The sequence below is a fragment of the Ptiloglossa arizonensis genome, chromosome 11, assembly GCF_051014685.1.
Source record: "Ptiloglossa arizonensis isolate GNS036 chromosome 11, iyPtiAriz1_principal, whole genome shotgun sequence".
In the NCBI taxonomy this organism is placed as follows: Eukaryota; Metazoa; Arthropoda; class Insecta; order Hymenoptera; family Colletidae; genus Ptiloglossa; species Ptiloglossa arizonensis.
In genome coordinates this window covers 8,951,279-8,978,617 of record NC_135058.1, presented here as the reverse complement: position 1 = coordinate 8,978,617, position 27,339 = coordinate 8,951,279, and the positions used below count along the sequence as shown (strand labels likewise).

Genomic DNA, 27,339 nt, shown 5'->3' with positions numbered 1-27,339 from the left:
GAAATTGACAGTTCGAAGTCTTAGAAGTAACGCGAGGGTCTCGGTTTCAAAGGTAGCGAAGAGAAAAATACGACGTCCGAGGTTTTTTCTGCCCGTGGTTCACTCGACGGACTGAACTTCAAGAGGGTATTCCCCCTATACGGAGGGCTGGTTCTTAGAGCGATTTTTTGTGTTAAATATTTTCTACAATTGCGGATCGAGAGTCTCCAAAGTTTGAATTTGTGTCTCGAGATAGAATTCTCTTGAGAATCGTTGTAAGTTTGTGTTTTTAACACAAACACGTTTTCATTTTTGTATAAAATTTCGGATATGCTCAAAGTGTACTTTGGAAAATTTTCTCGGTACTTGGAATGATGGGCAATACGACTAATCGTGCGTTCTGGAGTCAATAAATTTTAATACAGTTAATAACGTTCTTTTTTGTAATATATATGGTTAATTTTCGAAGAGAGAGAAAAACATGCCCGATAACGAGTTCGTTCTCTTTCGAACGTGACGGTGTTACCGATTTTGTTTTGGAATTTTAAAAAATTCCGCGCGACGAAGCTACATTCGAAAATAATAATATCGCTGACGTTTGAATTTTTAAACACCGTGAGAGCGGAAATCAGCGACGGTCGGGGAACCGCGCGCTCCGTGTTATTATATGTTTTATTCATAGTAAAAGAATTCATTTCGATCGGGCGTACGGTATTGTTACGAAAAATTCGCGAACGTACACCCGTGTGTTTTGTCGTCGTCACGGTGACGTAACTCCCGTAACGTGTTCGAGAAATGAAATAAATAATACATCCGACCGAAAATAAATATCCATTTTTTTAGAAAAAACAAACCAGACACAGATGTCCCGTACAGAACAACTCCAAATGCGTTTTTCCTTACCTGGTACGTTTTTCGAGTAGTGCCGATGAGAGTCGGTGAATTTCATGTAGATGAATCGAATATTTTCTCGCAAAAATTTTTCATAAAAAAGTTCGATTTTGGCTGAAATTGATCCGAACAGTGCTCAAGGGTTAGATGCTCCTTTCTTGGTTAATTTTGCAAACCTGTAAATATTCTTCTGCACCAAAACAAAATACCCTTAAACAGTGTCATCACTCCTCTTCACTCGACATACATATTTTCACAAGTATACACTCAAAGAAAAGAAAATATTTAAAAATCAATGCTTCAAAAATTCTAGACAAAAATACCCCTCTTAAACAGTGTCGTCACTCCCCTTCACTCGACATAAGTGTTTTCACGAGTATACACTCAAAGAAGAGAAAATTTTTAAAAAACAATGTTTCAAAAATTCTAGACAAAAATACCCCCTTAAACCGTATCGTCACTCCACTTCACTCGACATAAGTGTTTTCACGAGCATACACTCATAGAAAAGAAAATTTAGAAAATTCTAGACAAAAATACTCCCTTAAATAATGTCTTCACTCCCCTTCACTCGACACAAATATTTTCACAAACACACACTCAAAGAAAAGAAAATTTAAAAATTCTAGACAAAGACACCCCTTTAAACAGTGTCCTCACTCCCCCTCACTCGACAAAAATAATCTCACAACCACACACTCAAAGAAAACAAAATTAAAAAAAATCAAAGTTTCAAAAAAATTCCAAACAAAACTACCCCCTTAAACCGTACCGTCCTCCCCGTAATCGTCACCGAGTTTCGCGCCGAAAAAGAGCAACCGCGACGTAAAATTTTTTAATTATGCATACACGCGCGGTCGAGCACGCGTTACAATGTCCCGCGAGTGGGAAGAAACCGACACGAAAGGTATAACCGAGGGGGGGCCGATTCAACCATAGCGGTCGATCGATAAACGATCGTTCCGTAGCGGTCTCGCGTTGGAGATTTTCGTGTCGCGGGCACGCCGAACACGGGGAAATGAGTAATTATTCGGTTAAGCGCACGCTCGAGCGCGTTAATCGTGCCGCGCCGCGCCGCGCCGGTATCGCTTACCGCCCGCGGCTCGTGGCCTCACGGTTTACGATCTTCGGCCCGGCGCTGTCGCTGCGCACGGATCAAAGGAAAATCGGATTACGATCTCGCGATGAAGTCCGCTCCGCCCGGTCGAGCCGCTCTTCCGCGAGCCACACCGCGCCGCGCCGCGGCACGAAGTTCCAACCTACGGGGTTTGCGAGCGCGCGATAATGGACGCCGCCGTGGAGGTAATAGCCGTGAATTACGTTCGTAGAAGCGTCCAACGATTCGACGAACAATTATAACACCGGGAGTGGTGGCCGAAGAATCGACCGACGATCGAGGCGCGGGTAACGTTACTTCGAGGATCGAGCGTGTCTCCGCGGAGAGTACCGGAAACACGGTTGGAGGAGTGTTCGAACGTGAAGCTGGAATTACAATTGTTCGTCGAGAGATCTGTCCGAGTATCGTGTGATTTTTTTTGTAGTATTGTGTATTTAAAAGTGGGTGATTTTTTAACGTAAAGGTGAGTATTGAGTGTAGTAGATGTACCTATATTTTTCGTACCCGATCGGTGGGTATGTGAAATTTTGTTGCAGAACGATGTATTCGAAGAAGCAAAGACTCAAATTAGCAAAGACTGAACGGTGTCTGAAACGTGACGGTCCGCTGGAGCGTGTCGCGTATTTCGAGTTCGCAATGGTACGAGTCGGCGCTCGAGACGTTTCGAATCCACGCGTTCACGGGGGCCAGATGCGCGAGGTGTACGCGTAATGGCAAAACCGGTGGAACCGAGGATCGGGCCGTTAGACCGCCATAAAACAATCAGGAACTACGGGTCGAAATGTTACACCGAGGTAACACCAATAAAATCCCCCGCGTTTCTGAGATTCTACATCCTGCTCATTGACTTTAATGTACTCGGCCCTTGCGCGCGAAGGGAGGGTCCGTCGGCGTACGAACGAACGAACGAACGGACGGATGAACGAACGAAGAAGAAGAAACAGGGAAAGAAGAACGGTAGGAAGAGTGGGGAGAGTAGCGTCGATGGGAAGGATACGTGCGCGCGCGCGCGGGTGCACCGACGGCGTAGAAACGAGCAAACCGACACGGGCATTTACGTCCGTACGCGCAATTGCACGAGGTGCAACACGTGGGGGCTTCCCGACGCGGAGGAGTCGCCGGTTCCGTGTGCGTGCAACGGCCGCGGCGCTCGGCGGTGTCGCGGGGCGCGGCGACTGCGTCTAATTAGCCGCTCGGCCGCGCGCGGAATTGAATTTCAATCGTCGTAATTCGCCGATTCGCCTCGTGCGTGCTCGAGCCGGCGCGTAGCCGAGGGTTGACCGTGCCCGTTCGGAACGGAGCCGCGCGGTAGGAGCCGCGAGGGACGGGGCGGGACCGGGGGAACGGAAGACCGGTGAACGGTGGGGTGGGGGTAACTCGCGAACGGGCGCGGGGGAAGACGAGAAGCAGAGCCCGATCCACCGCGTCGCCGCAGCCCCGGCCTTTTACGGGCCTTCGGAGCTCGGGATCGTTACGGTCGCAATTGCGCCGCGGGGCCTGTTGCGCGATGCGGCGCGCTCGTAATCGCGAGCCCCGGCTAATTAAACGTCGACGAGCGATCGTTAACGATACGCCGCGCCTCGTCGTAAAAGATCGCTGGAATCTCGAAGCGTGTCACGGCTGTTACGCCGCGCGAGATCGATCGATCGAAAACCCGCCTTCGGGACGATGCGATAGCGAGCGGCGCGCGCGTTCTGCGCCTGCTCGCGCACCGGTGCCGCGCACACACCGTGTGTGTGCAAGCGCGCGCCCGCGCGCACGGGCTAACCTGCAACGGAGTGCGCGTGCGTCGTAAAGCGTTCGACGACGCGTCGATGTTGATTCGATCCGCGCTGAAATATGATGGCTGTCGGCGTTTTAGTTTCTTTTTTTTTTTTTTTTCATTTTCTTTTTTTTCTCTCCTTTTTTTGCACGCGCGCTCCGCGTACACGGAACGGACAGGCGTCGCCGGGTAATCGAGCGCGCTTTCGCAAAAAGATCACCGCGGCGCGTCCCGATTAAATTCTCCGATTTCGTCGGTCCGCGCGCGGGCCGGCGGTTCGTGAACGATGGATGGGGACGGATCGAAGACACGTGTTCCGGCGCGCGATGCTCGCGTACGCACTTTGTTTAGGCGTCGGGCGTGAGATACCGCCACCGCGTAGCGGGAAGCGCGTCGCTTCTGTAGCCGAGCGTCGTTAATCTCGCGGCGGAGTCGTTTCTGGATACGGTGCTGTCCGACGGGTTGTCGCGTGCTACAACGCAGATAGCGACAACACCCAGAGGACAAGCTTTCGGACCTCGTGGATGGAGTCATAACTGGTTGACGAAACTCGCGTAAAGAAACACCAATCGATCGCTCTCGAAATATACAAAACCTTTTTCTAACACTCGTGTGTCTCTCGAGTCTTTTTCTACTTAAATTGTTCTACAAATACTAGACTTACATTGTTCTATAAATTATTGCAATAGATGCAACTCTATATCTTTAACTCCTCTCTCTGCATCTTAAAATTAAAAAACACCGATTCCACGAATTTGAAACTTTTTTCACCCAGTAATTTCGAATGTATATCTTCCGTGAGACAAAAACGTTTCTAGAATTAATCTAGCCAATCAAGGTTCAAATTCAAAATCTAAACGTCAATTGTAAGTGTCGAGTTCGAAATAAAAAAAAATTAATCGTTCGTTGGTCCATTTTACGAAAGTACATTGGGAAATTATTTTCCTGCGTGGTAATATCCGACCGTATTCGAGCAAATTTTTTTATCACCGTTGCGCGTACTCTGGAAAAACGGGTTCGGTGACCTCTCGCTACCACGAGCGACAGCGCTCTTGCGTTAAACGCCTATAGGCGTTCGCTGCGCGTATATACGATATACGCGAGAAGATCTTCCGTACACGGCGTACGTTTCGCGTCAAAGTCGCTCGTACTCGACCGAATAAAGCGGATCTAGGGATAGATCTAGTCTCGGAACATTTTCCGGTGCAGAATCCCCGGACAACGAAGATACCGAAGCAACTCGCGAACAAGAGAAACGATTCCCGACTCGGGAAAGTTGCAAGAGTCAGCTCGAAAACGATCGCCCGTACCGAAGTAACTCCGTGCCATCGAAACGTATCGCTCTGCATCGATCTCTCCACGGATCCGGAGAACTCCGATCGATTTCGTCGCTCTCGAACCATCGAAAGACGCTCTCCGCTATCTTTCCCCCGTAATCGGTGAAACTCCGCTCGCGAGACCCCCCGATGCGGTAAAACTCGTAATTCGACGATCGGGGGAGCTCGTTGGGATCCGCGCGAGGATACCCGAGCAAACACGCCGTCGTCGAACGAAATCACGTCGCTAATTACGCTCCGCGGGATATTAGAATACCCCTCGCGGCGTCGATCGAATCGAGTCCGCGGCGGACGTTTCGGCGTTACCGCTTCGCGATGCTTTGAGCAACGATCGCGCGGAGATAAGCGTTATTGATTTTATTGCTTCCGCGAGGCGTTCGCTCGCGAATATCGCGAACGTCGATGGTGTTCAATCGTTACGCGAACCGAGAGAGAAAGAGAGAGAGGAGAAAAAAAGAGAGAAGTGTGCGAACGAGGAAGTGAGCGAGGTGAGTGAGACGAATGCGATAAGTGAGTGAGTCAGGTCGGCCGAGTAAGTGAAATGAATGAATTGAGCGAGAGAGTGGGGCGAGTGAGGCGAGTAAGGTAAGTAAGGTGAGCGAGATGAGTAAGATTAGTGCGATGAGCGAGGTGTGAGAAGTGCATCGAGCGAGTGACTCGATCGATGTCTGTGGGGCGAACGTGATGGGTGAGTTGAGTGGGATAAGTGATGCGAGTGAGGTAAATGCTCGAGTGAGGTAATACCCGTGAGTGAAGCGAGTAAATTTAGCGAGACAAGTGAGATAAAGGAGACGAATGAGAGAAGTGAGTTGAGTGAATTGAGCGAGGTGAGCAAGGTGAGCGAAGTGAGTGAGGTAAACGAAGTGAGTGAATTGGGTGAGACAAGTGAGGTGAGGTGAGATAAAGGAGATGAGTGAGGTGAGTAAGGTGAGCGAGGTGAGCGAGGTGAGAGAATTGAGTGAATCGAGCGAGGTGAGGTGAGTGAATTGAGCGAGGTAAGTGAGTAAGCGAGGTGGCAAGCGAGTAACTGAGAGAGAGAGAGAGAGAAAGTGAGCAACAAAAAGGGAACGCGTGTTCGCGCGTTACACCGCTTTGAAAAACGTATTACGGGATAGACCGGGCGAGTGAGCGAGCGAGCGAGCGAGCGCGCGCCGCGATTAAATTAACCGGTCCCCGTGGCGAAGCCCCCGTTATAAATCTGTCCCCGTGTCTCGCCCACAATCCGCGTTATTACCCCTCGCGTCGTTATACCCCCGGGCCAATATCGTTTCGCACTCTTCCTTATCTCCCTGCGTGGTCCCTGCAGGTCATCCTCCTTTTTAGGCGAGGGGTGAGCGAGGAGGATCGTCGAGGAAGGGTCTCGCGCGTGATCGCAACCTCTCCCCGGTGTGTATTCACAGGGAAGCAGGAAGAGAACCCCTCGTAACAAAGATCAGGAACCTAATCTGGCAAACGGTAGAGCGGCAAAGGCAGGCAGCCAGCCAGGCAGCCAGGCAGCCAGCCAGTCAGGCAGCCAGCCAGCCAGACAGCCAGACAGCAGAAGCAGCAACAGCAGCAACGGCGGGAACAGCAACAGCGTCAGGGGTGGCTTCGCTCGAGACGGCTCCGTGGATGGATTTATTTAAGGGCGTGTATTCAGCAGGAGATACAATGGCGAAACGACATCGGGGCGAAGGAGAGCGAGGGGAGAGACGTCGAGCATCAGGGTCGTTCCCGTACCGGGAGGTTTATGGCCGACATCTGCGGCCAGTTTTGACCCCCCGGCGTGACGAAACAGCGAACGCCAGGACAGGGACCGGGTAGAGAGAGAGCTCCAAGGATAGTTTAAGGACGCTAACTGGCCGAAGGGTGAGCCGTTGTTGCTGTTCCTGCTCCTGACTGCTGTCACGGCCGCGGACACGCACGCAGTCCACGCACACACCTAAACAGAGATCGGGGTGTGGTGGGGTCGCGGAGTCGGCCGCGCGGCAAATCGACCGTTAAAAATCTTCCACGGGGCCCCCGAGTGTAATTCTGTTAGTCGTTTCCTCGCGCGAACCGTGACGACCGTGACGAAATTCCCTTCGTCGCCGGGGTCGTGCCTCTTTCCGCGCCGTATCCCTCTTCGTGACAGCCCCCACATCCCTCTCCTCCTCCTCCTCCTCCACTACTTCCTCTCGTCACTCCTTTCGGTCTCTCGCGAACACCGCGGCGACCTGCCCATTCGTTTTCCTGCCCGAGTGCACCCGACTTCCGTTCGACGCGTGAAAAAAGCTTTTTCCGGACCGGAGAGACCCTACGAGCTAGGGAATTTTCGAAACACCCCCTGTACGTTTACATCGTGCCTCGTTTTCCGTCCGGTTTCTCTACTTACCCCTTCCGGTCGAAGAGTCGAACCGAAGCTCCGCGAAGAGAAACGTCTCGGTACAAATTGCAGAGATTCCCCGCTTTCGAGTCACGATCTTTACACGGAAACGTCGCTATACTGTTCGTGGTATTATTCTCGACGGTGGTTAGGCGCGAGGGTTGCTCCGTGGGTCAGGGTTGGGACAAACGGTAATTGACTTCGGTGAGAACGCGTAGTGTAATGTTTGATAAACATATGTAGTATTTTCGTATTACTTTACAAGTAATTCTTGCGTGAAAATTGTCATTGTACAGAAATTCTAACGTTCGATTGTTTTTATCGGTCTCGTCTTTCTTCGAAACTTGCGCTGCTGATTTTGGATTCGTCGATTTCGAACGAAACGGTACCCAATGTCGCCTCTAGAGATTGCAAACCCCGAGGCAACTAGAGTTTGTCCAGCAGTTTTAATATAAATTAAAAAGTTTTCAACCGTTGGTCGCTATAACTCATAATGTACTCTAAAAACCTATATGTTTCGGGTAACTACGTTTCGCGGCACGTTTCGATTCCATCGGTGTAGTTCCCGACTGAAATCGACCGTAAGAATAATATACTTTCGAAAGTACGTTGAACAAAAATATTAAAAGTATACGAAAAATTGCCAGTACAAGTTCGTTTATTTTCTATAAAATGTCAAAGTAGCAACGATTGCGGGACCCTTGGGACTCGACGAGCAGTACTGGCAATGGTAAAATAATCCTGGTGTAAAAAATTCCAGAACAAAACAAACTCTAGCGTATAATTGTATACGTCTTTCCCTTCGTCGAGATTATCGCGACGATACAATACGTTACCAAGCGGTGGAACGTCTCCCGATTGCAAAATCCTTCGACCTACTCGAATGTTTTCGTTTCCAGGACGAGACCCCGAAAATCCCCGTTTCCTGGCATTGTCCATTCCCCTACCTGGCCGTCAGGTAGTCCCGGCCGGGGCCCGGCCAGCGACAACCTCGCGGACCGAGCAGCGCGCACGGACCCGGGAACCGTAGCCCGCTTTTTATTTCGCGTGCACCGTTCCCCCTGACGGCGCATAATAACGAGTAATAAGCTAAATGAGTCGTGCAAAATTTTCGCTGCCATTCCTGCCGGAATAATGAACCGCCGCCTCTCTGCGTGTCGTTCTTAATAACACCGCGTCTTACTCCGCCATTTAAACCGTAATTTCTCGTTCTCCCGGCATTGTCGGAGCTGAAATTGCGGCGTAATTTTTCCACCCTCCAGAAAGAGAGAGAAAGAGAGAGAAAGAGGGAAAAAGAGAGAGCACACTGGTACCTTTTCCCTCCCTCCCTCCACTCGCTCTGTTTTTGGTAGCGTTGTTTCCCTTTTCCCTTTTTCACGATCTTTTTCCACTTTTGTCCCGTTCGTTTTTTTGTCGATCCGCAACAGCGCCAAGGATACACTTTATTTCCCCGACAAAAGGTTTCAATTAAGGAACCGGCCGCGTACGGTTGAAAAATGCCCAGACCGGGCCGCGTTAAGCCCGTGTAACTTTACAAATGTGCATTATACGGCACTCCGCGGGCAGAGCCGAACGCACGCCGGGAACGCACTGTTGCACACCGAAAGGAGGAACACTATATCCGAAGCACGCGTTACACGCGGCGTGTACACGTGTATCGCGTCCCGTGCGCCGCGGATATGGGCCAATGGCGTCGAACGCAGGGGGTGACGTTATTCGATTACCGTATCCGCGGCGATAACTCTCTCTCTCTCTGTCCCTCTCGTTCTCGTTGGCTGGTTCTCGAGAACCGTACGACGAACCTGGCCAAAAACCCGCGTGGGATTTATTCGCGGACCGAAGCAACGAAACGGTAAATAAGATACGCGGTATCGCGTTCCCCGCTCGAATCGGGGCCCACCTTGCGAATATAAAGGTGCCCCGCGGAAAAGAGGTTTCTCGAAACGAGTGGTCTCTGCGTACCGCCACGATCGTTTCCACCTTGCCGCGTTACGAACGCGGGACGGTGAGGAACAAAAAGCGACGGAAAGAAAGAAAAAATATAAATAAATAAACCAGAAGAAAAAGTAAGAAAATATTCACTCTCCGTTGTACCGGCGGTATGCACGCGGACGGCCGAGCGTGATTTAATGGTTAAGTTATTGCCAATGCCAAATACGGCCGTTTCGCGTCGGCAACCGGACAGAGACAGAAAGCAGTGAGTAGAGAAGGGGGGGTGGGGGGACGGAAGGGGATCGTTATATCGAATAAAACCGGGTTTCGCGATAATTAACGAAATTGAAATTGCGAGGGGATATATTCCCACGCCAGTGCGGTTCGAAGGCCACGGACCGGGTCTGTAAAGCGGGTAATGCTTGGACCGGGCTCATTAATTAATCCTCCTTCGTGGAAAAAAGAGAGAGGGAAAAGAGAGAAAAAAAGAAAGAAAGAAAGAGAAAAGAAAAGAAAAGAAAAGAGAAATAAAAGGAAAAGAAAGGAGGGATCGGTGAGGGCTAAAGCGAAGAGGGACAGGGCCGACGTGGCCGAGACGAAGGGTGGGGAGGGGACTAGAGTGCGAGAGAACAGAGGGAGAACTGGGAAGAAGCGCGCGGGACTCTCTCTCGGCAGGGTCTTTCTCGGGTTACCTGACCGGGGCCGGATCCATAAATACACTTCGCCGTGTTAATTCCGTGTGCCGAGCAAGGGGCCGAGCCACTACCGGTATTAACGAAGTCCACGACGCGCGGTTACACCGTGGCGGAACACGGTGGGGATAATTTCGAGCCAACTCATCCCCGAAGTCGGGAGCAATTTGTCTCCGGGCGTTGGATAAGACGTCGACGGCGGTGTGTTATTTGTAATTTGGATAACGGTACGCCGCTGCTGCCAGAACCGCGGAAGGCATTTGTCAGCCGTGAGTGCGCCTGCTAGATTCGTTTTCGCGGCGAGCCCCGCGACGTGATATTTCGCCGAAAGACCGAGCACACCGTCCTTTGCCGGTGACTCCGTCGTTTGTTTGTTTTTTTTTTCTCCTTTTTTCTCTTCTTTCTTTCTTTTTTCTTCTTTCTTTTTTTTTTTTTCTCTCGCCGCCGTGCTTTTTCTAGCTACCTGCTGCTACCGCCGGTGCCGGTTGCTGCGGGCATTCCGCCGGCTCGACCCTGGCGCTCTCGTGCTTTTTCAACCGCGCTTATTCTCCCGTTAGGAGGGTATTCCGGCGCTTTTGAAAAATTGATTTTTTTCCCCTTTTTTACTTCCCATTCTCCCGCAGCTACTATCGGGCGCCCGCGAAACTACGTAAAAGATTTTATTAACCTTTAATTACGCTCGCGCGAGTTTTTCGGCGCGAACACGGTCGACGCGGTCTCGGAGGCTAGAGGGGGGGCTTTCAAACCAACCGGACGATTCTTTTAGTTTAGTTTTTCACCGGGTTGGACAACGGAAAGTTTGCAGTTCGAGTGGACAGTAGATTTTTTTTTTAATGATGTTGTATTGGATGTTTCGGGAGTATTGTATTTTTAACGAGAACGAAATCTTTGGGTGGTGATCGATCGTTTCGGAGACGCAGGACGAGAATTTTTGGTGTAATCGATTGTTCCAGTGATCGAGAAGGAAAAAGGGCTTTGAAGTAATGGTATATTCGTCCTAGTTTTTAGGGACAGGAATAGTGGATGTAACCGTAACGCTGGGAAGAATTTCTCTTGGAGCGAATATTGTTTTTTTAACTAAGAATTCATTTTGGAGCGCGATTATTTGTCCTCGGGAGATTTTAATCGTTTTTGAAGGCTATTTTGTAGCAACGTGCAACAGTAGCGAAGGAAACGAATTTTTTTTTTTAAGTGCAATAGTAGAATTTCTGTTGGTGCAATAGTAGCAGTGGAAACAAATTTTTTTTTTCGTGCAATAGTAGAATTTTTGTTGGTGCAATAATAGAATTTTTATTAGTGCAATAGTAGCGATGGAAACAAACTTTTTTTTTAACTGCAATAGTAGAATTTTTGTTGGTGCAATAGTAGCGATGGAAACAAATTTTTGTTTTCATCTTTTCCGATATCTCGTATCGAATCTTCGAAGCAAACGTAATCTCTCAACGAAATTGTTAAATGCGATCAATTGTCCGCGTTTGCGTTTCGAATAAATTTGTACGATTCGTTAATAAATGTACTACAGGGGAGAAACGCGCGGCATGTAAACCGACCTTAATACCAATCATTTCTCGCGCATTCCAGGCATACTTTTTTTCGTACACTCCCTGCAGGTTGGACCGTTGCATTTACAACACAGGTAACTCGTCTTCCCTTTCTTTTTAGGCGGGCTTAAGGAAACATACGAACCCGTATATAAGTTTTTTCGAAAGAGAAATTATTCGCGTTTTTTTTTTTTTTATTCATGCAACGATCGCGCGAGCGACCCGTATCTCTCGAGTCGTTGGCTATTTTTGTGCGCAAGAATTTGTATAATCTCCGTGAGATGTGTATAAACGACGGCGCAAAATTTCGCGGCAATGTCGTAAATAGTTTTCGAGTTATCAAATTTTTAAAACGCACTCCGTGTCGGGACTGGAATAGTCCGGTTTGGAGAGCGCGAAGAGAAGTTGTCTTTGGGCATTAATTAAAAAAAAACTAGCAGATTCGTCGCTTTCAAATTTCGCGCACGCGTACCTGTGCACTTCGAGCACCTGTGTACAGTTTTTCAAAGAACGATGACTGCTCGTTCTCGAGTTGCACAATTTTGCGTCAAATAACGTACAAGTAGTCGCCTCGTGGCACGATTCGAGCGATTGTGGTCTTCCGATGACGAGAAAATGATTCGCACGATCGTGATAATCGTGTGAACGGTGACTTGAAAGGAAATAATCGAAAAATTGAAAAATTGCACCCCTCTCTTAGAAAATACTTCGATTTTTTCCATTTTCACTTTTTTTACAACTATACAAGTTTTCAACGTTTCAAAATCTTACTCCAAGATACACGTATTGCATTCATATACATGTAACACGAATATTTAAACAAAAGAAATATTAAAAAAAAAAAGGCTTTGAATTTTCAACGTACAATGTTAGAACGTACAGAAAATTCAGAATTCTATAATTTTTTTAATTTTTTAACCGTTGATAACATTCTCACAGATGTAATGTACATTCTTCGCGCCTAAAATTCCAAGAAAGTAAAAAAAAGAAAGAAAACCGATTTTTCTAATGTTTCTACCCCCTTAAGCGTGACTGTTAATTGCATCGGATGCGGTCCGCGAAATTAGTACAGCGTTGCTCGTAATCGCGAGCAAATCGTTTCCGAGCACTCGTTCCTACCTTCTGACGGAATACACACAACCGACCGGTGAAGTTCCCTGAAACGATCCTCGGGCCCAGAACCCGACCGAATCTTCGAGGTTCGTTTAGAAATTCGATACGTGGCCATTATATACCCGACCTGGACAATACTACGTAGGAGAGGAGGAATGGTGCGATTCCCAGAACCTGCGATTTCAAAACGGGAATGTTTACAACGCGGTGTATCGTAGCGCGTAAACTACCACTATAATCTTGCGATCTTATTCATCGAATTCCATTCTCGATCGAAGTGAACGTAAAACGATCGAATACGAAGAAATATTAATATTTCGAAATTAGGATCTATCGATCGGTCGATTTTTCACGAGCGGTGAGTTTGTAACCGAGACAAAATCGAAATCGGTTTAGGAAGATTTGTTTCTCGATTTTTTACGAGCAATAAATTTTCAACTGAGAAGAAATCGAAATCGGTTAAAGAAGATTTGTTTCTCGAGCGTTAGATTTTTTCCGACGAATAAGTTTGTAAGCGAGAAGAAATCGAAATCGGTTAAGGAAGATTCGTTTCTCGATTTTTAAATTTTCTTCGAGCGAGTACTACGTTCGAATTCCCCCGAAAAATAGAAATCGGTTAAACAAAAGATTACTTTCCCGACCACTCCATTTTTCCAAACAATAAATTTCTAACCGAGAAAAAATAGAAATCGTTTAAACAAGATTCGTTTCTCGATTTTTAAATTTTCTTCGAGCGAGTAACACGTTTAAATTCCCCCCGAAAAATCGAAATCGGTTAAACAAGATTTATTTCTCGATCGCTCGAATCCGCGAAAGAAACAAAAATCGAGTGAACAAAGTTTGTTTCTCTGGATCGTTCGATTTTCTCCGAGCGAGTAATACGTTGGATCGGTTGCCCATTTTTTCTTTTTCTTCTTTTTCCTTTTCGAAATCCATGATTCGGTTTGACCGATGCTCGGCATACACACAAACGACGCGTTATTAGCCGCGATTCGAGGTTTGGTTATTTCGAGGATTCGTTTCGAACGCGGCGGCTCTCTTCCGAATGTATTAATGGCCAGCCCGCGGCGCTCGATCATCCTCGCGAATCCTCTTCAAGTCGACGAGACGTATATACGTACTCCCCATTCAAGCAAAAGTCAAGCTCTTAGATCTTTCCCTCTCGTGCGGCGGATGAAGTGGACGTTGGTCCAGAAGAGGCGGTTGCCCAATGCACTCAGCCAATTATAATTAATTAAACGAGCTCCTCGACGTTTTCCCCGGCGATTTTCCGAGCAGGAAATTCTCGCGCACAATGGCTACAAACAGAAGAGCCCGAGCTGCAACGACGGCCCGAGTAATATTTACATTGCGGCGAATGACTTCTTCGTGGTGATACAATGATCGTCGTTATAGATCACGAAACGTGCGTGCCAATCAACGTGTTTGCTCCTATCCGTGCAAATTACCTCTTTCGTTTAACCCATTATGTAGCGGTACACTTTCCTAGAGGTCGTTTGGAAAAACATTTTCCTGTAGTGAAATTTACAGCGCGAAGAGAATCATCGTTTCTTTGTTAACAATTTTCGAATTGTATCACGAGCGAAAAGAACGTTACGCGATCAGGAATATTTTTAAATTTTAACAGAAAGTGGAAAGAAACTTCAGGAAGCTCACGGGTATTGTTGGTCATCTGTGACCGTGTATCGTGAGAGATTGTTTGGTCGTAGGTAAATTTCTCGAAATCATTTTTCGTTCTGCGTGCACGATCTTGGGAAAATTGTTTATACGATGGAATTAAACGTCTTATCGATCGTACGGGTTAGTTTATCCATGGGCGGGAAACATTGTGGAGCGAAAGATGTTCAAAATGGAGAAAACGTCACTCGGATCGGAAACATTCGTTTTCTTCCGTTTGCTGGCTTTTCGAGCCAGTGAGAAATGCTCGTTGAAATTTCGAGTCGATCGGTCGGTAAGTTTCGAGACATCGCGGCTTTGAAGTTTCGTGGTGTCGTGTCGCGGTGCAGAGTTCGTTTCCAAGTCCCGTAACTTGATAAATTTCTTTTTTTTTTATTAATTCCGTGGCAATCGTTTCGGGATAATGCTTTCGAGAGTTCGATCTCCCCGGAGAGAAGAACGTACGCGATCGATTCGTAAATAGGAAATAATCGGAGAGCCCCGTTGAGGAACGTAATCGTGGGAATGCATCGCGGGACGAATTTTCGTGGAATTGCGGAAGGAAGGTTCGCGATAGGGGTATACGGGGCGTGTAAACGTAAGAAAGAGTCGGAAAGGTTTTCAGGTGTTTTTCGAGGATAAACACAATTTTCGCGCGCGGACTGGATTAAAGAAATAAGCAAGCTTCTCGGTAGTCGGGGCCAGAGCTTGTCAGTACGGTGGAAGAGGCCGTATTCTAGGTGCGGTGGTCGAGGTCGCCGTGGGTTGAGAGCACCGGCGCGGTTAGCCGCGGCGACCGCAGCGACTGGTTCTGCCGCCTGCCGGCGTCTCCCTCACCCTCGTGTTCGACGGTGTGGACGCGTCTCTCTCGCTCCTGGTACCTTTTGTCTCCGTCCTGCTTCGCCCTTTCTCCCTCGATCTCTCCTCTTTACTCTCCGTAGCTCAGCGTCCATGGTCGTTCGGTGAGCACCGAGCCGCACCGAGGACACGTATCCACCGAGCGAACACGGGCGAACACGCAAACCGGCTGCGGCAGGCGGCAGGCAAGGCGGCTCCGCATAAACCGCAGCCGACCAAGCGCGACCGACAGCTTCGCCAACACTCCACGGCAGTGCCTTATATTCCTTCTTCGCCCCGTGGAACAAGATAAAGAGCGAACGAACCAGACGGAACGGGTTAGAACGGGACGCAGGAAGGAAGGAAAACGATGAAACGAGCGAGGACGGTCGGTCGGGGTAGCTACGAGGGGACCACAGGGGAGAGGGTAGTGCGTCTCCTCCGTGCATCGTACAAAAAGTTCACGGTTGGCGATAAACAGAACTACCGTCGCATCGTCGCTACGGCACGTCACGTATTTATTTCATTAGGAGGGTCCTGCACCGCCGCCTCCGTTGTGCGAGCGAAAGCTGCCGCGGCGAAAGGAGGGGAGAAATTGTACGGAGTGCTTTTCTGTACATATGTATGTATATATCCCATCCCGCGTTCCGCGAAGCATGACAATGGGGTTTTCTAATCCTCCTTTGGATTAAGGGTCGAAAGCAGGGCTCGGTGCACGGTGGCGGCAGGGCGAGAGAGCTCCAGGTAATGGGATCGACGTTTCGTTATGTTACTTTTCCATTCTCATCCTCGGCCTCTATCCTCACTGTTCCCTCCCTCTTGGCTGCCCCGCACAACCACGACTGCGCCAGCCGTTGGTGTCTCGGTTCGTAGGATCCATCCCGCAGAGCCCTCCTCCTTCCTACCCGGTCCGTGTTTTTCCTCATGTAGCCCCCTATTTTTCATGTTTCGCTGCGGCTTCGCGTAGCACCTTCATTCCGTATAGGAACATCCGTGGGGCTCGAGCGACGCTCCGCGCGGATACAACGCACCGGCGTCAGCTCAAAAAGTATCGCTCTCATTGGCCGAGGTCGAGCTTTCATTCGACTCTTTGCGGCGGTCGGAATCGGTGGTGGGGCACCGCACCCGCCGATTGGCGAAGTCGCGGCGAGGGCCGCTCCGGTTGGTCGAGGCGGCAGCGACACTCCGCGCGGAGCAGTTCCTTTACGAAGCGAGCGGACGATAGCGGCAATCAAGTAGGAAACTGCTTGGGACTGTGTGCTGCGCGATATTCACATAGGGGCACCCCCTTGCCACACGCATAGGATCGTACTCGCTACACACGGATACTCGGACACAATCGCACTGGATGCGCGTGTACGTATTCCATCCACAACTCGCCTTCTCTCTCGCTCTCGCTTTATACAGGCACGTTGTAGGGGTTGGGAAAACGGGTGGAGGCGCCATATTTGCGGTGGTATGGGAAGTGAGGGAAATCACGAGTGGCGAGAGAGGCAGCCAGTCGACGGGCGGTTGGGAGGGAACGGGAAAAGAGGAGAGAGAGAGAGAGAGAGAGAGAGAGAGGAGAGAGAGAGAGAGGGAGAGAGAGAGAAAGGGGGCGAGAGAGAGAGAGAGAGAGAGAGAGAGAGTTTATGCGGACATCCGTGTCAGCCCGGTGACGGCCATTTTGCGAAAAACTTTCGATTTGTTTGCACACGTTGAGCGAACCGGGAGAAGCAACTAATACCTACGCGTATGCATGGCACGCCGTGTTGTCCTCTCGTTTATTCGACCGTATCTGCGGGACCGAAAAGTTTCGGGGTTCGGAATCTTCGTGCTTCAACTTGCAAAAATCGCCGGACGTATACACTCGTGGAATACACGATTCGCGTTACGATATCGCCCAGGGGTAACGATGTATCTCTCTCAATCGTATCTGCTAAAGCGGAGTACCAGCGGAGAGATAATGGGGCCAGCACGAAAAAAGTATTCCAAGAACCGTTCCCTTAGTCACTGGTTGTTCCTCGAGATTGATACTTTGAATCGTCTAGATTCCAAAGGTAGTTGAATGTAGTCAACAAACATTATTTGCACACACTCGTTAACCGTGGTATCAGCGATAATAGCTCCGGAGGAATGGAAAAAACGAACGCAATCAACGTTGATAAATGAGCCTGTTGAGTCATCTCCCATTAGTACAGAAATAATGTTCACCGCCAGAAAATTTTGCAACGTTAATACGGAGTAATGAAAAAAACTGCCAATAAAATAATGTATATAAAGAGCGAGGGAGAGGAGCGGGGAGGGGTGAGGAGAGGGTCGGTGGACGAACGAGCCGAATGGTAAACATACCGTGTCGGTCCCGTATATAATAGAATCGATGTATCGTTTGATTGCGCCATGCTTAACGCGAATATAACCGTTCGTTTCAAACCAGATTAATTACGGTCAACTAAAACGGCCCTGAAGGCATGCTCCGGTCACTCGTCGTGTCAACGGCGTGCCGAAATCACGATGGACGTATCCGAGCCTCATCGCTAGTCGATAAAGCAGATCGAGTATACGATAGGACAGGTGCTATGAAATAGAGAGTGCCAGAAAGCAAAAAGCGAGAAAGAACGAGGAGGGAGAAAGAGGAAGGACGTACCGACGTTTTAACGAGCCGTGATTTTCGTGCTCGCCTTTTCGAGACCCTTACGTAACGCGACTTAATTGTGAAGGAGCTATCGCGCCGGTTAATACGAGCGTCGGGAACGAGGAGAGACATTCGAGGGGGTGCTTGGCGGGTTTAACTGTGGAGTAACGGCCTGTTAGGGTGGGGGAATAGAAAGATTGCTCTGGAGGGGATACCATCCCCACCACTTGCTCGTCCATCAGTCGCTCCGAGGCCGCTGTAGAGAGAGGTTTGTTCTTGCTGTTCGTCCGCGCGTTTAACGTTTCCGAGCTCGCTTTCGCGTTGCGTTCGCCGGTTACTTTGGGTCGGTGCTCGCGTTTCGATTTTCGGACGCGCGTCCCTCGATACCAGAAAAGCTCTCGCGTACCAACGGAAGGACGTGTGCGGTGCTAGTGTTGGTAAACTTAACCTCAAAGTGGCGGCGGGCCACCGTTTGGGTCGTAAACAACTAAGTGCAGTGTCTTTGTGCAATGGTGTATCCACGTTGAGGAAGTGAAGCCGTGGAAGGAGGTAGAGAGTTCTCTTGTTCGGTTCGATGCAAAGAAAACGAGTCTTCGTGGCGAATTCTTAACGCGGTGGTTATCGCTCTGTTTTACCGACCGTAAAAAGGGCACGCCACGCTCTTCGTGCCCAACGGGATTCTTCGTGGCTGGCGTCGGTGTCATATATAACCTCGATGAACGTAACCAGCGATAGAAATAAGTGGTGATACGAGTTATCGTTCGAAACGGTGATATTATTTCCGATGAGAATGCGGTAGTGGCGGATGGCAAACACACCGATGGATCATCGTCGTGCATCCGAGGCGGGGACCTTCTCGATCGAATCGCGTCGACAGAATCGCAGACAGAGCCGTCGGAAGGGTCGGTCGTTCTCGTAGCCCACGCGGGCGATTTGAATCGGTGTTTTGTTTATCGTCGTCGTCGTTGTTGTTGTTGTTATTTGTTGTCGTTGGTGTGCCGCGTGACATGAAGTGTATCGTTCGCGTGATTTGAGAACACATACGACGGTGTTTCTATTTTTTATTAGTTCGAAACCAGAGAGGAATCATGTATCCCAGCGCCGGAATCAATGCCGCTGCTGTGGCTGCCGCCGCTGCCAGGCATCCGGTGAGTCAAATTATTTCCTTCCATATTTTTTTTTTCCACTATTTCTCCGTGTGTATTTGCCCCGCGCTTTGTCCGTCGTACGCTCCTGAACAAATTCGACGGTTCCGTCGTCGTCGAAACGGTCTCGAAAAATGTTGGATCGACCGTGTTCGGCGACAACGGTTACTCCAAGTGTTGTCGTAACTTTCGGAGCAACGTTTTACTCTTCGACGCGCGATTCTCGGAGCATTACGCCTTTGTTACGCGGTTTGAGCGATTTGTACCTCGTAAGGCGATCTCACCCGGAGCTAGACTTGGCTCGAGTTTCAACGTGTAAGGACTCTCGCATATGCTCGCAATTCTGATCACGTTCAGTGGCGTAGAAACCAGTGTAACACCTTTCGACCGTCTATCGGATTACTTCTCGTAGAGTTTCTCGAACGCGCGACGCTCGTGAAACAAGATCGCGCGTGTTTTACCCTTGTCGATGGAACGCACGTCAAAACATTCGATCAAAATAGAAACTCGCAGTACGCGGTTACCGAATGCGATAATAATACGTACGGCGGTTTCTTGGTACCCTCCTCGGTTTGCTGCTAATGCGGTCACGTGCGTCGCGGTACACACATTTATCATGGTTCGCGCGTAGGTTACACGTACGGGCTTGTGTATACGTGTCGGATACACGTGCCTCTGGCACCGTGCGCATACGTGTACCTCGACTCGTTTCGAGATTTCGAGATATCGAGGCGCGCCAAAGCGTCGCGTCGCGTCGCGCTCGCTAACCCGTCACGAATTCGAGGTTAGCTCCGGACCGTGCAAAAGGCACTTCGTCTCGGTCGCGGCGAACCTATTGATCCGTGAATCGAAGGAGATGAGCTCTGCCAGTCCTCTGCCCCCCCACTCCTACTTTTTCTTTTTTTTCTTCTACGCGTCCTTTGCTTCGGGCCACGGATTTCATGTCTGGTCCTTAATAGCCGCTGCGATTAAAGCGTCTCGCTCGTTGTAACCATGTAACCGCAACTATCTTCGGATTGACCCTACTCTTCTATATATATATATATATATATACATATACGTCGTAGCGTAGTTTCACGCCGTGTTTCGTGTTTCTTAAATCCTACCGGGTCAATGAACAAAGTAACCGTGCATTTTCCTCCGTCGAGGAGAAAAAGTGCGGGTACCGCTGGTATTCGCCGTGTCTAATAGATATACATGTATATATATGTAATATATTTCTTCTAATGCGCGTGAGTGTGCATTAGTACCGTACGCGGTGTTTTCGTGTTTAAGACGACGCTGAAAGGTAAAGGCAGTGTTCATGGGAAGAGTTACATTATTCCCGTTGCCATTATATCCACCTCGGGCCGATAATAATAATAATTAGATACGAAAGCAAAAAATCACCCATTACTCTCTGTTATAACGGTGTGTTGTCGGACGAAAGGGACCCTCGGATAGAATAATGAAAGCTTCATCTGGCCCATCCCTAATAACAGGCGTTACACCGGATGCGGCCCGGCGATATTGTAGCACGTGGTGAGCAACGGGGAGAAAGGAGAGCGAGAAACAGGGCGAACGGAACGAGATAGAGGAAGCAACGAAAAAAGAATGAAAGAAGGGAAAAAAAAAGAAAGAAAAAAAAAGAACTCGCCGGCGAAAGAGTCGTGGCTCTGTATTCCCCTCGAAAGGCGGTGACAATGTTGTGGAAAAGGGTGGCTCCGTCGAGTGCCGTGAAGTAGCGAAGAGAGACCGACGAACGAGGATGGAAAACGGTTCCGGCGGAGCCGCTGGTGGCTAAACACGCGTACACATCGTACGCCGCGATTTTAACTAGGCGATCATAACCTTTCTACGAACCGTGGCGGTGCGCGCTCGCATCGGGCTCTGATTCAGCAAATATTGATACGTTTAATCGGCCCGTTTGCCCCGATGCTTTGCGTAAATGCAGTTTCGCGTGTGCACAGCTGAAAAAACTTTGGAAATCTCGATTCGATATCGAGCCCGTCCGCCCGACCCGAGTTCCCCCCACCACCGCCGCCACCTCCGTGTCGCGGGTTCGTCGTTCTCTTTCGGCGAGCTTCGGGTCGGGTTAGCCGAGAGCGCAGCGGGAATAAAATTCTCGAATTCCACGAACGAAAGAAGCTCGGAGCGTGACAATGGGAAACGTTTTCGAGGAACGGGAACGATAATCGGTCGATTTTAAGCTTCGAAGCCGTCTGGCGCGGCGCACACGGTAATGCGTTGTTGAAGCATGCAAGCGGGAGGGAGGGAGGGAGGGCGGCACACGGCGAGACGAGCGAGACCAGGCAAATCGAGTCGCGCTGTCGGCACGGAAATACAGAATCACAGTGATATCTTGAGCGTCACGTCGTCCATTATGCTGATGCGCCCGGTAAATTTCACGCATTATACTCCCATTATACGTTTCCTGGCCGAGTGGAATCGCGATCCTCGTGCTCCCGCTCGCGGTAATTACACGCTGCTGCTTCTCGTTCACCGGCGAAAGAGAAAAGGATCGCGAGGGGAACCGATTGTTTTAATTTCTATTCGTTCCCCCACACCACACACCCCCTCCCCCACGCGTATTACTGTTTTATATTTATATTCGTTCTTATTGTACACGCGATCTTTTGTCTCGACCGACATTCATTTTTTTTCTTATCGGGACCGATCTTTGTCTGTAAACAGTTCGTCGCAAACTCGTGTTTGACGAGCAAAGAAAAACGATGGCATTAACACGATTGTTAACATTTTGTCAAGAGCGTTTATTTTCTATTTTCGATAAATTATCACCACGCGGTGGTTGTCCCCTTTTTATCGCACACAATTTCGTTTACGTATTGTATGTTTCGCCGGTTAAGGTCAAAGAAACGATTATTCTATTCTTTTATACTTTTCGGTGACTCGAGTACTCTTCAAGAATGAAAAAATGAACCATTTCTTTGAAAAAGAAAAAATAAGTAAAACGTATAGTTTAAAACGCGCGCTCTGTATCTCCCCGTACTGTAACGCGGGCAAAATTTAATGCGCATCATTTTTCATCACCGTTCGAATCGACGATCGTCGAAAAGAGTGTCGATAATTGATCGGTACGTGTTCGCCTTGTTTCCAATTTATTTCCAGCCCTTGGAACACACGATTCGTCGAACGATACGTACGCTAGAAAATCGAACGTACATTTTCGAGTCACGCGAGAACGAAAAACTCGACGCGAACGTAACGCGCGCGCGTAACTCGAACACTGTTACAGAGGAGGTGGAGAACGAGATACGATCTCGCTGTGAAATCTGCGCGAGCTTATTACTTAATCCGGTACAATTGGCCAGACTAAAGGAACACGACGACCGGAAGAAATGGTTCCGCGCGACGTGCGCTGTACGAGAGCGAGAGGCAGCAGGCATCGTGTCTGTGTGCCCGAACCCGATGGAGCACGGCCAAATTTGATCTTCCTATACGTTTATCCGGCACCTGGGGTGCGAATTGCTTTCCCAGTTGACGCGACATATTGTCTCTTCCATTACTGTCGCTCAACCGGCGCCCTCGAGATTCACTTACGGCCGCTCCTCGTGTATTATTGTACACGGAGCGTCGTACAACCGTAAAAATCTGGTCGATAAAAAGGGAGCGTCGTATCGGGGAGGGAAAACGTATCGAAGTGCCCGTAAAGCGCAAAAAAAAGAAAGAAGAGAGAGAGAGAGAGAAAAAAAAGGAACGAAAAAGGAAGAGCTCGGTTCGCTTCCGATAAGAAGTTTCAGGAGAGCATGAAAAGACGATTCTCTCGGTACAGGGTCGCGCGCTGTCTTTGGCCCTCGAAATGGATACCGATAAGAAGGAGACTGGTCCGTTCGATTTACCAGCGCACACTTGCCTAGTTTTCTCCTCGATAAAGCGAGGATAATTAAATCGACCGAACGGTCGGTCGTCTTTATCGGCGGTTTCCCGTTTATAATTGCCATTTGTAAGAGTTCCTAATGGGTCCCGATACTCGATCGACAATAGCCGGGGAATACGGAGGTCCGAGGTCCTCTCACTCTCTCTAACTCGCTCACTCGCTCTCTCGGCAGTAGCTTATTACGTTTAAACGGTTTTCCTCCGATATCGACGCGAATTAATCAGAAGCGATTGCCCGCCGGGGATCCCCATCCCCGTTCGGTTTCTCTCGCCTCTTACTTTCTCACTTTCGAAAAAAGGCCAGGCGGGACGCACAGTTTAGCTGCAGGTGCTCGGGGAAACGTATAATCCGGGGGTAGCTGAGCGAAAGAGGCGAACGACTGCAACTGGAAAGCGACCCAACCCGCGCCAAACCCGACCCCCTCCCCTCCCGTTGCCGAAATAATCCCCTGACTGGCGCAACAATGGCCAGAAACGAACCCCCGAGCGTGAAGCGTAATACCCGGAGTCCTCGGGGTGCCGTAAATTGGTCCACTGGGAGAGCAAAGGAGGGCCGGAGGAAGGGCTGCGTGGAGTGCTTTAACCGTGGACCCTCGTGGTTACTTTGCCACCCCACTGTTCTGTCTTCTGTTCCAACGAGGAACATCCTAATCGAAATCCCACGGCGCGTACCACCCCTCTCAGTATCTTCTTTTTTCTAAATTTTTTTCTCTTTTTTTTTTACGCGTACGTACCTTAAAAAAAAATTTTTTTTTAACGCACGAACCTTGTTTATAACGTTTTTCAATTATTCCGTGCCGGTTCTGCTCGTTCGCTCGTCCCCATTCGTAATACCGGAGTTAATTCAACGGATCTGTAATCTGCCTACCGTACGCGGATCCTAGTTTCGGTATTTGTATTCATATTTCCATTCGTCCGGCTAACGGTGCGTTTTACGTTCGGATTCCGAGCGGTTGGTTAAACGTGTACCGTTTCGTTGCCGTTTAGTATGTTCCGTTCGGTTTGTCTCGTAAAGAAGAACGATCGATAACTCGTTACGTGCGCAATTAAGGACCCGTAATTTCATTCTTCCCGCGCGATTTACGTAACATCGTTGCGTTACGAAGTGTGTCCGTTCGTACGGTCTCGTTTGTTTATTAACACCGGGACCAAACACGGTGAATAGATTTCTGTTTGGCTCGTATCGGGTTAGCGTCTTTGAAGTTAGACCGGGGAAAGGGGAATTAATAGACGAGTGTTGTTAATCGTCTATTTTAATAATTGTTTAAGAACATTGAACGGCAAAGACACCGTTGATAATCGAGTAATTTTAAAAAGAAGTTCCAAACAGGTAAAATCCCTTGGAAAGTTCTAGTGTCAACTTTGTTCGTTGTAATTACCTCTCTTTTCGACGCAACGTTGATTATCCAGTTTCGTCGTTACTCGAGTTTCCAATCCAAGAAAATTTCACGTCCCCCCTTTCGAAGAGGTACAACGAGAATCGAGATTTACAATAAACGTTTAACGCGGAAATTTCGCCGTTATAATTCATCCCCGTGCGAGAACGGAGTACGGACGAACAACGGTGAAATTTATGTACAGGAAACCACTTGCGAGTCGTAAAACACGTTGAAAATTCCGGCGTTCTCGAATCGACGGAACTTCGATTCTCCGTTCGATTTTAGAACGCGGCGTGAAAACGTTCTCCCTCCTTCCCCCTTACCCCTCCCGATAAATATCCACCGGCATCGTGGAAATTTGTTCGAACGGTGTCGTTGCACCGGTACCGCGGCTCGTTTCTTTCGTCGCTCGCGTTTCGCGAGACATTCGAGCCCTCCCCTGTTTGTCTACCCGTAACGCTTCCCGGCCGAATTATTTATCTTCTGGCAGCGCCCTCTATAGATAGCCCGGCGAGCGCAAAAGCGTTTTCGTTCCGTCCTCCTCGAGATTTCTCAGAGACTGTCCGTTTTAACCGAGCTACAAGGGGTCCTCGAGTGTTCGGAACATAACCCATTGTGCAAGGGCGATTGTGTTTACGTCTGCATGCGTTTCCAAGTGGAATGGAACTCTGGCTTCTACGAGCTCCACTCTCTCTCTCTCTGTCTCTCTTTCTGTCCTGGCCTCCCCCCTGCGGTTCGCTCGGGTCCTCGTTTAAATAACTCTCAAATTACCTCCGTCGTTTCTCGCTCCTCCTTTTAACTCCTTCGAAAGGACCCCGTCTCCTTTACGTACGTGGCCCTGGCAATCTCGTTCCAGCATTTATTCCCCGATCGTTTCCCCCGGTGGTTAATCCACCGCTCGTGAGCCCGAATCGCTTCTAGTATTAACCTCACAATGAAGCGGCGGAAAGGCGATTCCTTTCGCGGCAGTTTGAGGACTCGTTAAACGAGAGTTTCGATCGGCTCCACGAATTCCCGTAACGGGTAATTAGTACGTTCCCTCTTGTTCCATCCCTCCCTCCCTCCCTCCCGGTCTACGGTGGCCCGAGAACCACGAACGGACACACCTCGTATTTCCTTCCTCCGTACCGATGCTTTATCCGCGCGCGTCCGATCTTAATTATTCGTAACATTTATGGTTACGATAATTGCCCGAGACCGTAGATTAACACGTGCAATTAAGTGCATTCGCCATCGGGCGATAACTTCTTTTGCTCTCGCGGCCCGAGAAAGCGACGGTAAAAGAGAAAAAGGAAAAGAAGAGGAAGGAGAAGCGAAGGAGAACACGTCGGCGTCCGATACGACGGAGGACCGTCCACGATTTTCACGGCTCGTTAGTCACGGCTTTATAAATCGAACTGCCTCTAAGAAAAAAAAAAGGAGGAAAGCGGCGGCTCGGCCCCGTGTGCGCGCGTACGCGCATAGGCGTACATCGACGCACGGTCCACCGCGCGCGGGCGCGCGCGCGCGCCTGTGAGCGCCTACCGAACGGAATGTGCGAGTACATAAGTATTTCGTGCACGTTCGCCTCGAATAATGCGTGAAGGCACTTGGCAAGGAGGTACCGCGGTATAGGTGTACACACGGACGCGAGCTTGCGCACATGCGCACACCAGCGCTCGTTCGTTCGTTCGTTCGTTCGTACGTTCGCGTGTACGCCGGCTTGCGTGCGTGCGTATATACGTGTGCGTGTATGTAGCGCGATAAATACGCCTAACCGCTTTGTAAACCTCGGGTGGAAGGTGGCAGGGGAAAAAGAAAGTCCGAGGAAGCCTCTTGAAGTCCCCTCGGACCTGCTCGTACAGGAGAATGGCACTAATTGGCATTAGGCTTGGCAGTTTGTCGTGTTCCCCCCTCTTTGGGCTGCGCGCTGTGCTCCTGCTCCTACATCACGGCCGCACACCGGAGTATTTCGTTTCCATGACTCCTCTTCCGTGACTGCGAACATTTCTCTCTTTCTCTCTCTCTCTCTCTCTCCCTCTTTTCCTCTATCGTTGTCCTTCTCTCTCCACCGCCCCGTAAAATTGCCCTCGGGCCAAGACTCACAATCGGCCGTGGTATTACTTATCGCTGCTGGCAGCACGCACGCTGGATATACACTTAACGAGTATCCTCGATCGCCATTCTCGCTCCCGCGTCTCTTCGCTCTTTTGTCCTTTAATCCTGGCGCTTTGGGACTCTGTAATTTCTCACCGCGGCCGGGGCGGGGGAACGGTTATTATCCCACGCGGACATCGACGCCGCGAAAATCGTCGATTCGGGGATACGCTTCACCGAAATTCGAATAAAATGAGACTCGTTGGTTCGGGGACAAGATGTCCGGTTGCGGAATTCAATTCTTACTTTCGCGTTCGTTTTTTCGCATCCCACCGCTGAGACTTTTATTTATCCGCTGAACGGACAGCGCTCGACCCGTGTGTCGCGAGTCTGTACGAATTGTAAAACTAACGGTGATAATAAACAATTGCGTTCAACGGTACCGATACAAAGAAATTGCGATCGTATCGATGGAAGAACTTCTAACGAGACAAGATACTAAACTTTGCGAGAAATATCGTCCAATTGGCAATTGAATCTGCTTCGAATTCGGTGACAAAATCGCGAAAGTAATCTTTCAATTTCGTTCCCGACGCGCGTGCGCGTGCGCGAGTCAAGAAGAATACACACACGCGCGTTGAATTACATCCGATGGATAGCACTCGGTCCGTGCGTCGTGTCGGTACGTCATCCGTGATATCTGGAAAGTTAGGTTATGACGTATCGGTACATCGAACGGTGCAAGTGGGTTACGCGAAGTTAATTCTATCGAATTTATCTTGCGAATTTATCGGTAACGCTTACCCAGCAGACCTGCTACGTACACACGTCGGGAGACATTCGACGTTGAAAAGGATTTTCTGCCCGTAGGAATTTATATAGCACCGGTTGAGAACTCGCGGGAATCCGTTACCGCTCGCTCATAGCCCTCTGACGGCGCGCACGAGAGGTGACGCCAGAAACCAAATAACATGCAGTTTTGATCCACCGTTTACGAGATATTGCCGGGAATATTGGCGATAAATTCGCCACCGGTTTCAGCGCCGTG

General features: G+C 49.3%; 1 protein-coding gene across 3 annotated transcripts in view; it reads left to right on the top strand.

The window, feature by feature from the left end:
- Window positions 1-18,066: 18,066 nt before the first annotated feature.
- The window catches only part of LOC143152914 (protein groucho), a 208,805-nt gene continuing 199,532 nt past the window's right edge, over window positions 18,067-27,339 (top strand). For all 3 annotated transcript variants that reach the window (XM_076323526.1, XM_076323528.1, XM_076323525.1), the window contains exon 1: window positions 18,067-18,963. In XM_076323526.1, the coding sequence (XP_076179641.1) occupies window positions 18,904-18,963 (60 nt within the window). In that variant the 5' untranslated portion in view covers window positions 18,067-18,903. The remainder of the gene's footprint in view (window positions 18,964-27,339) is intronic.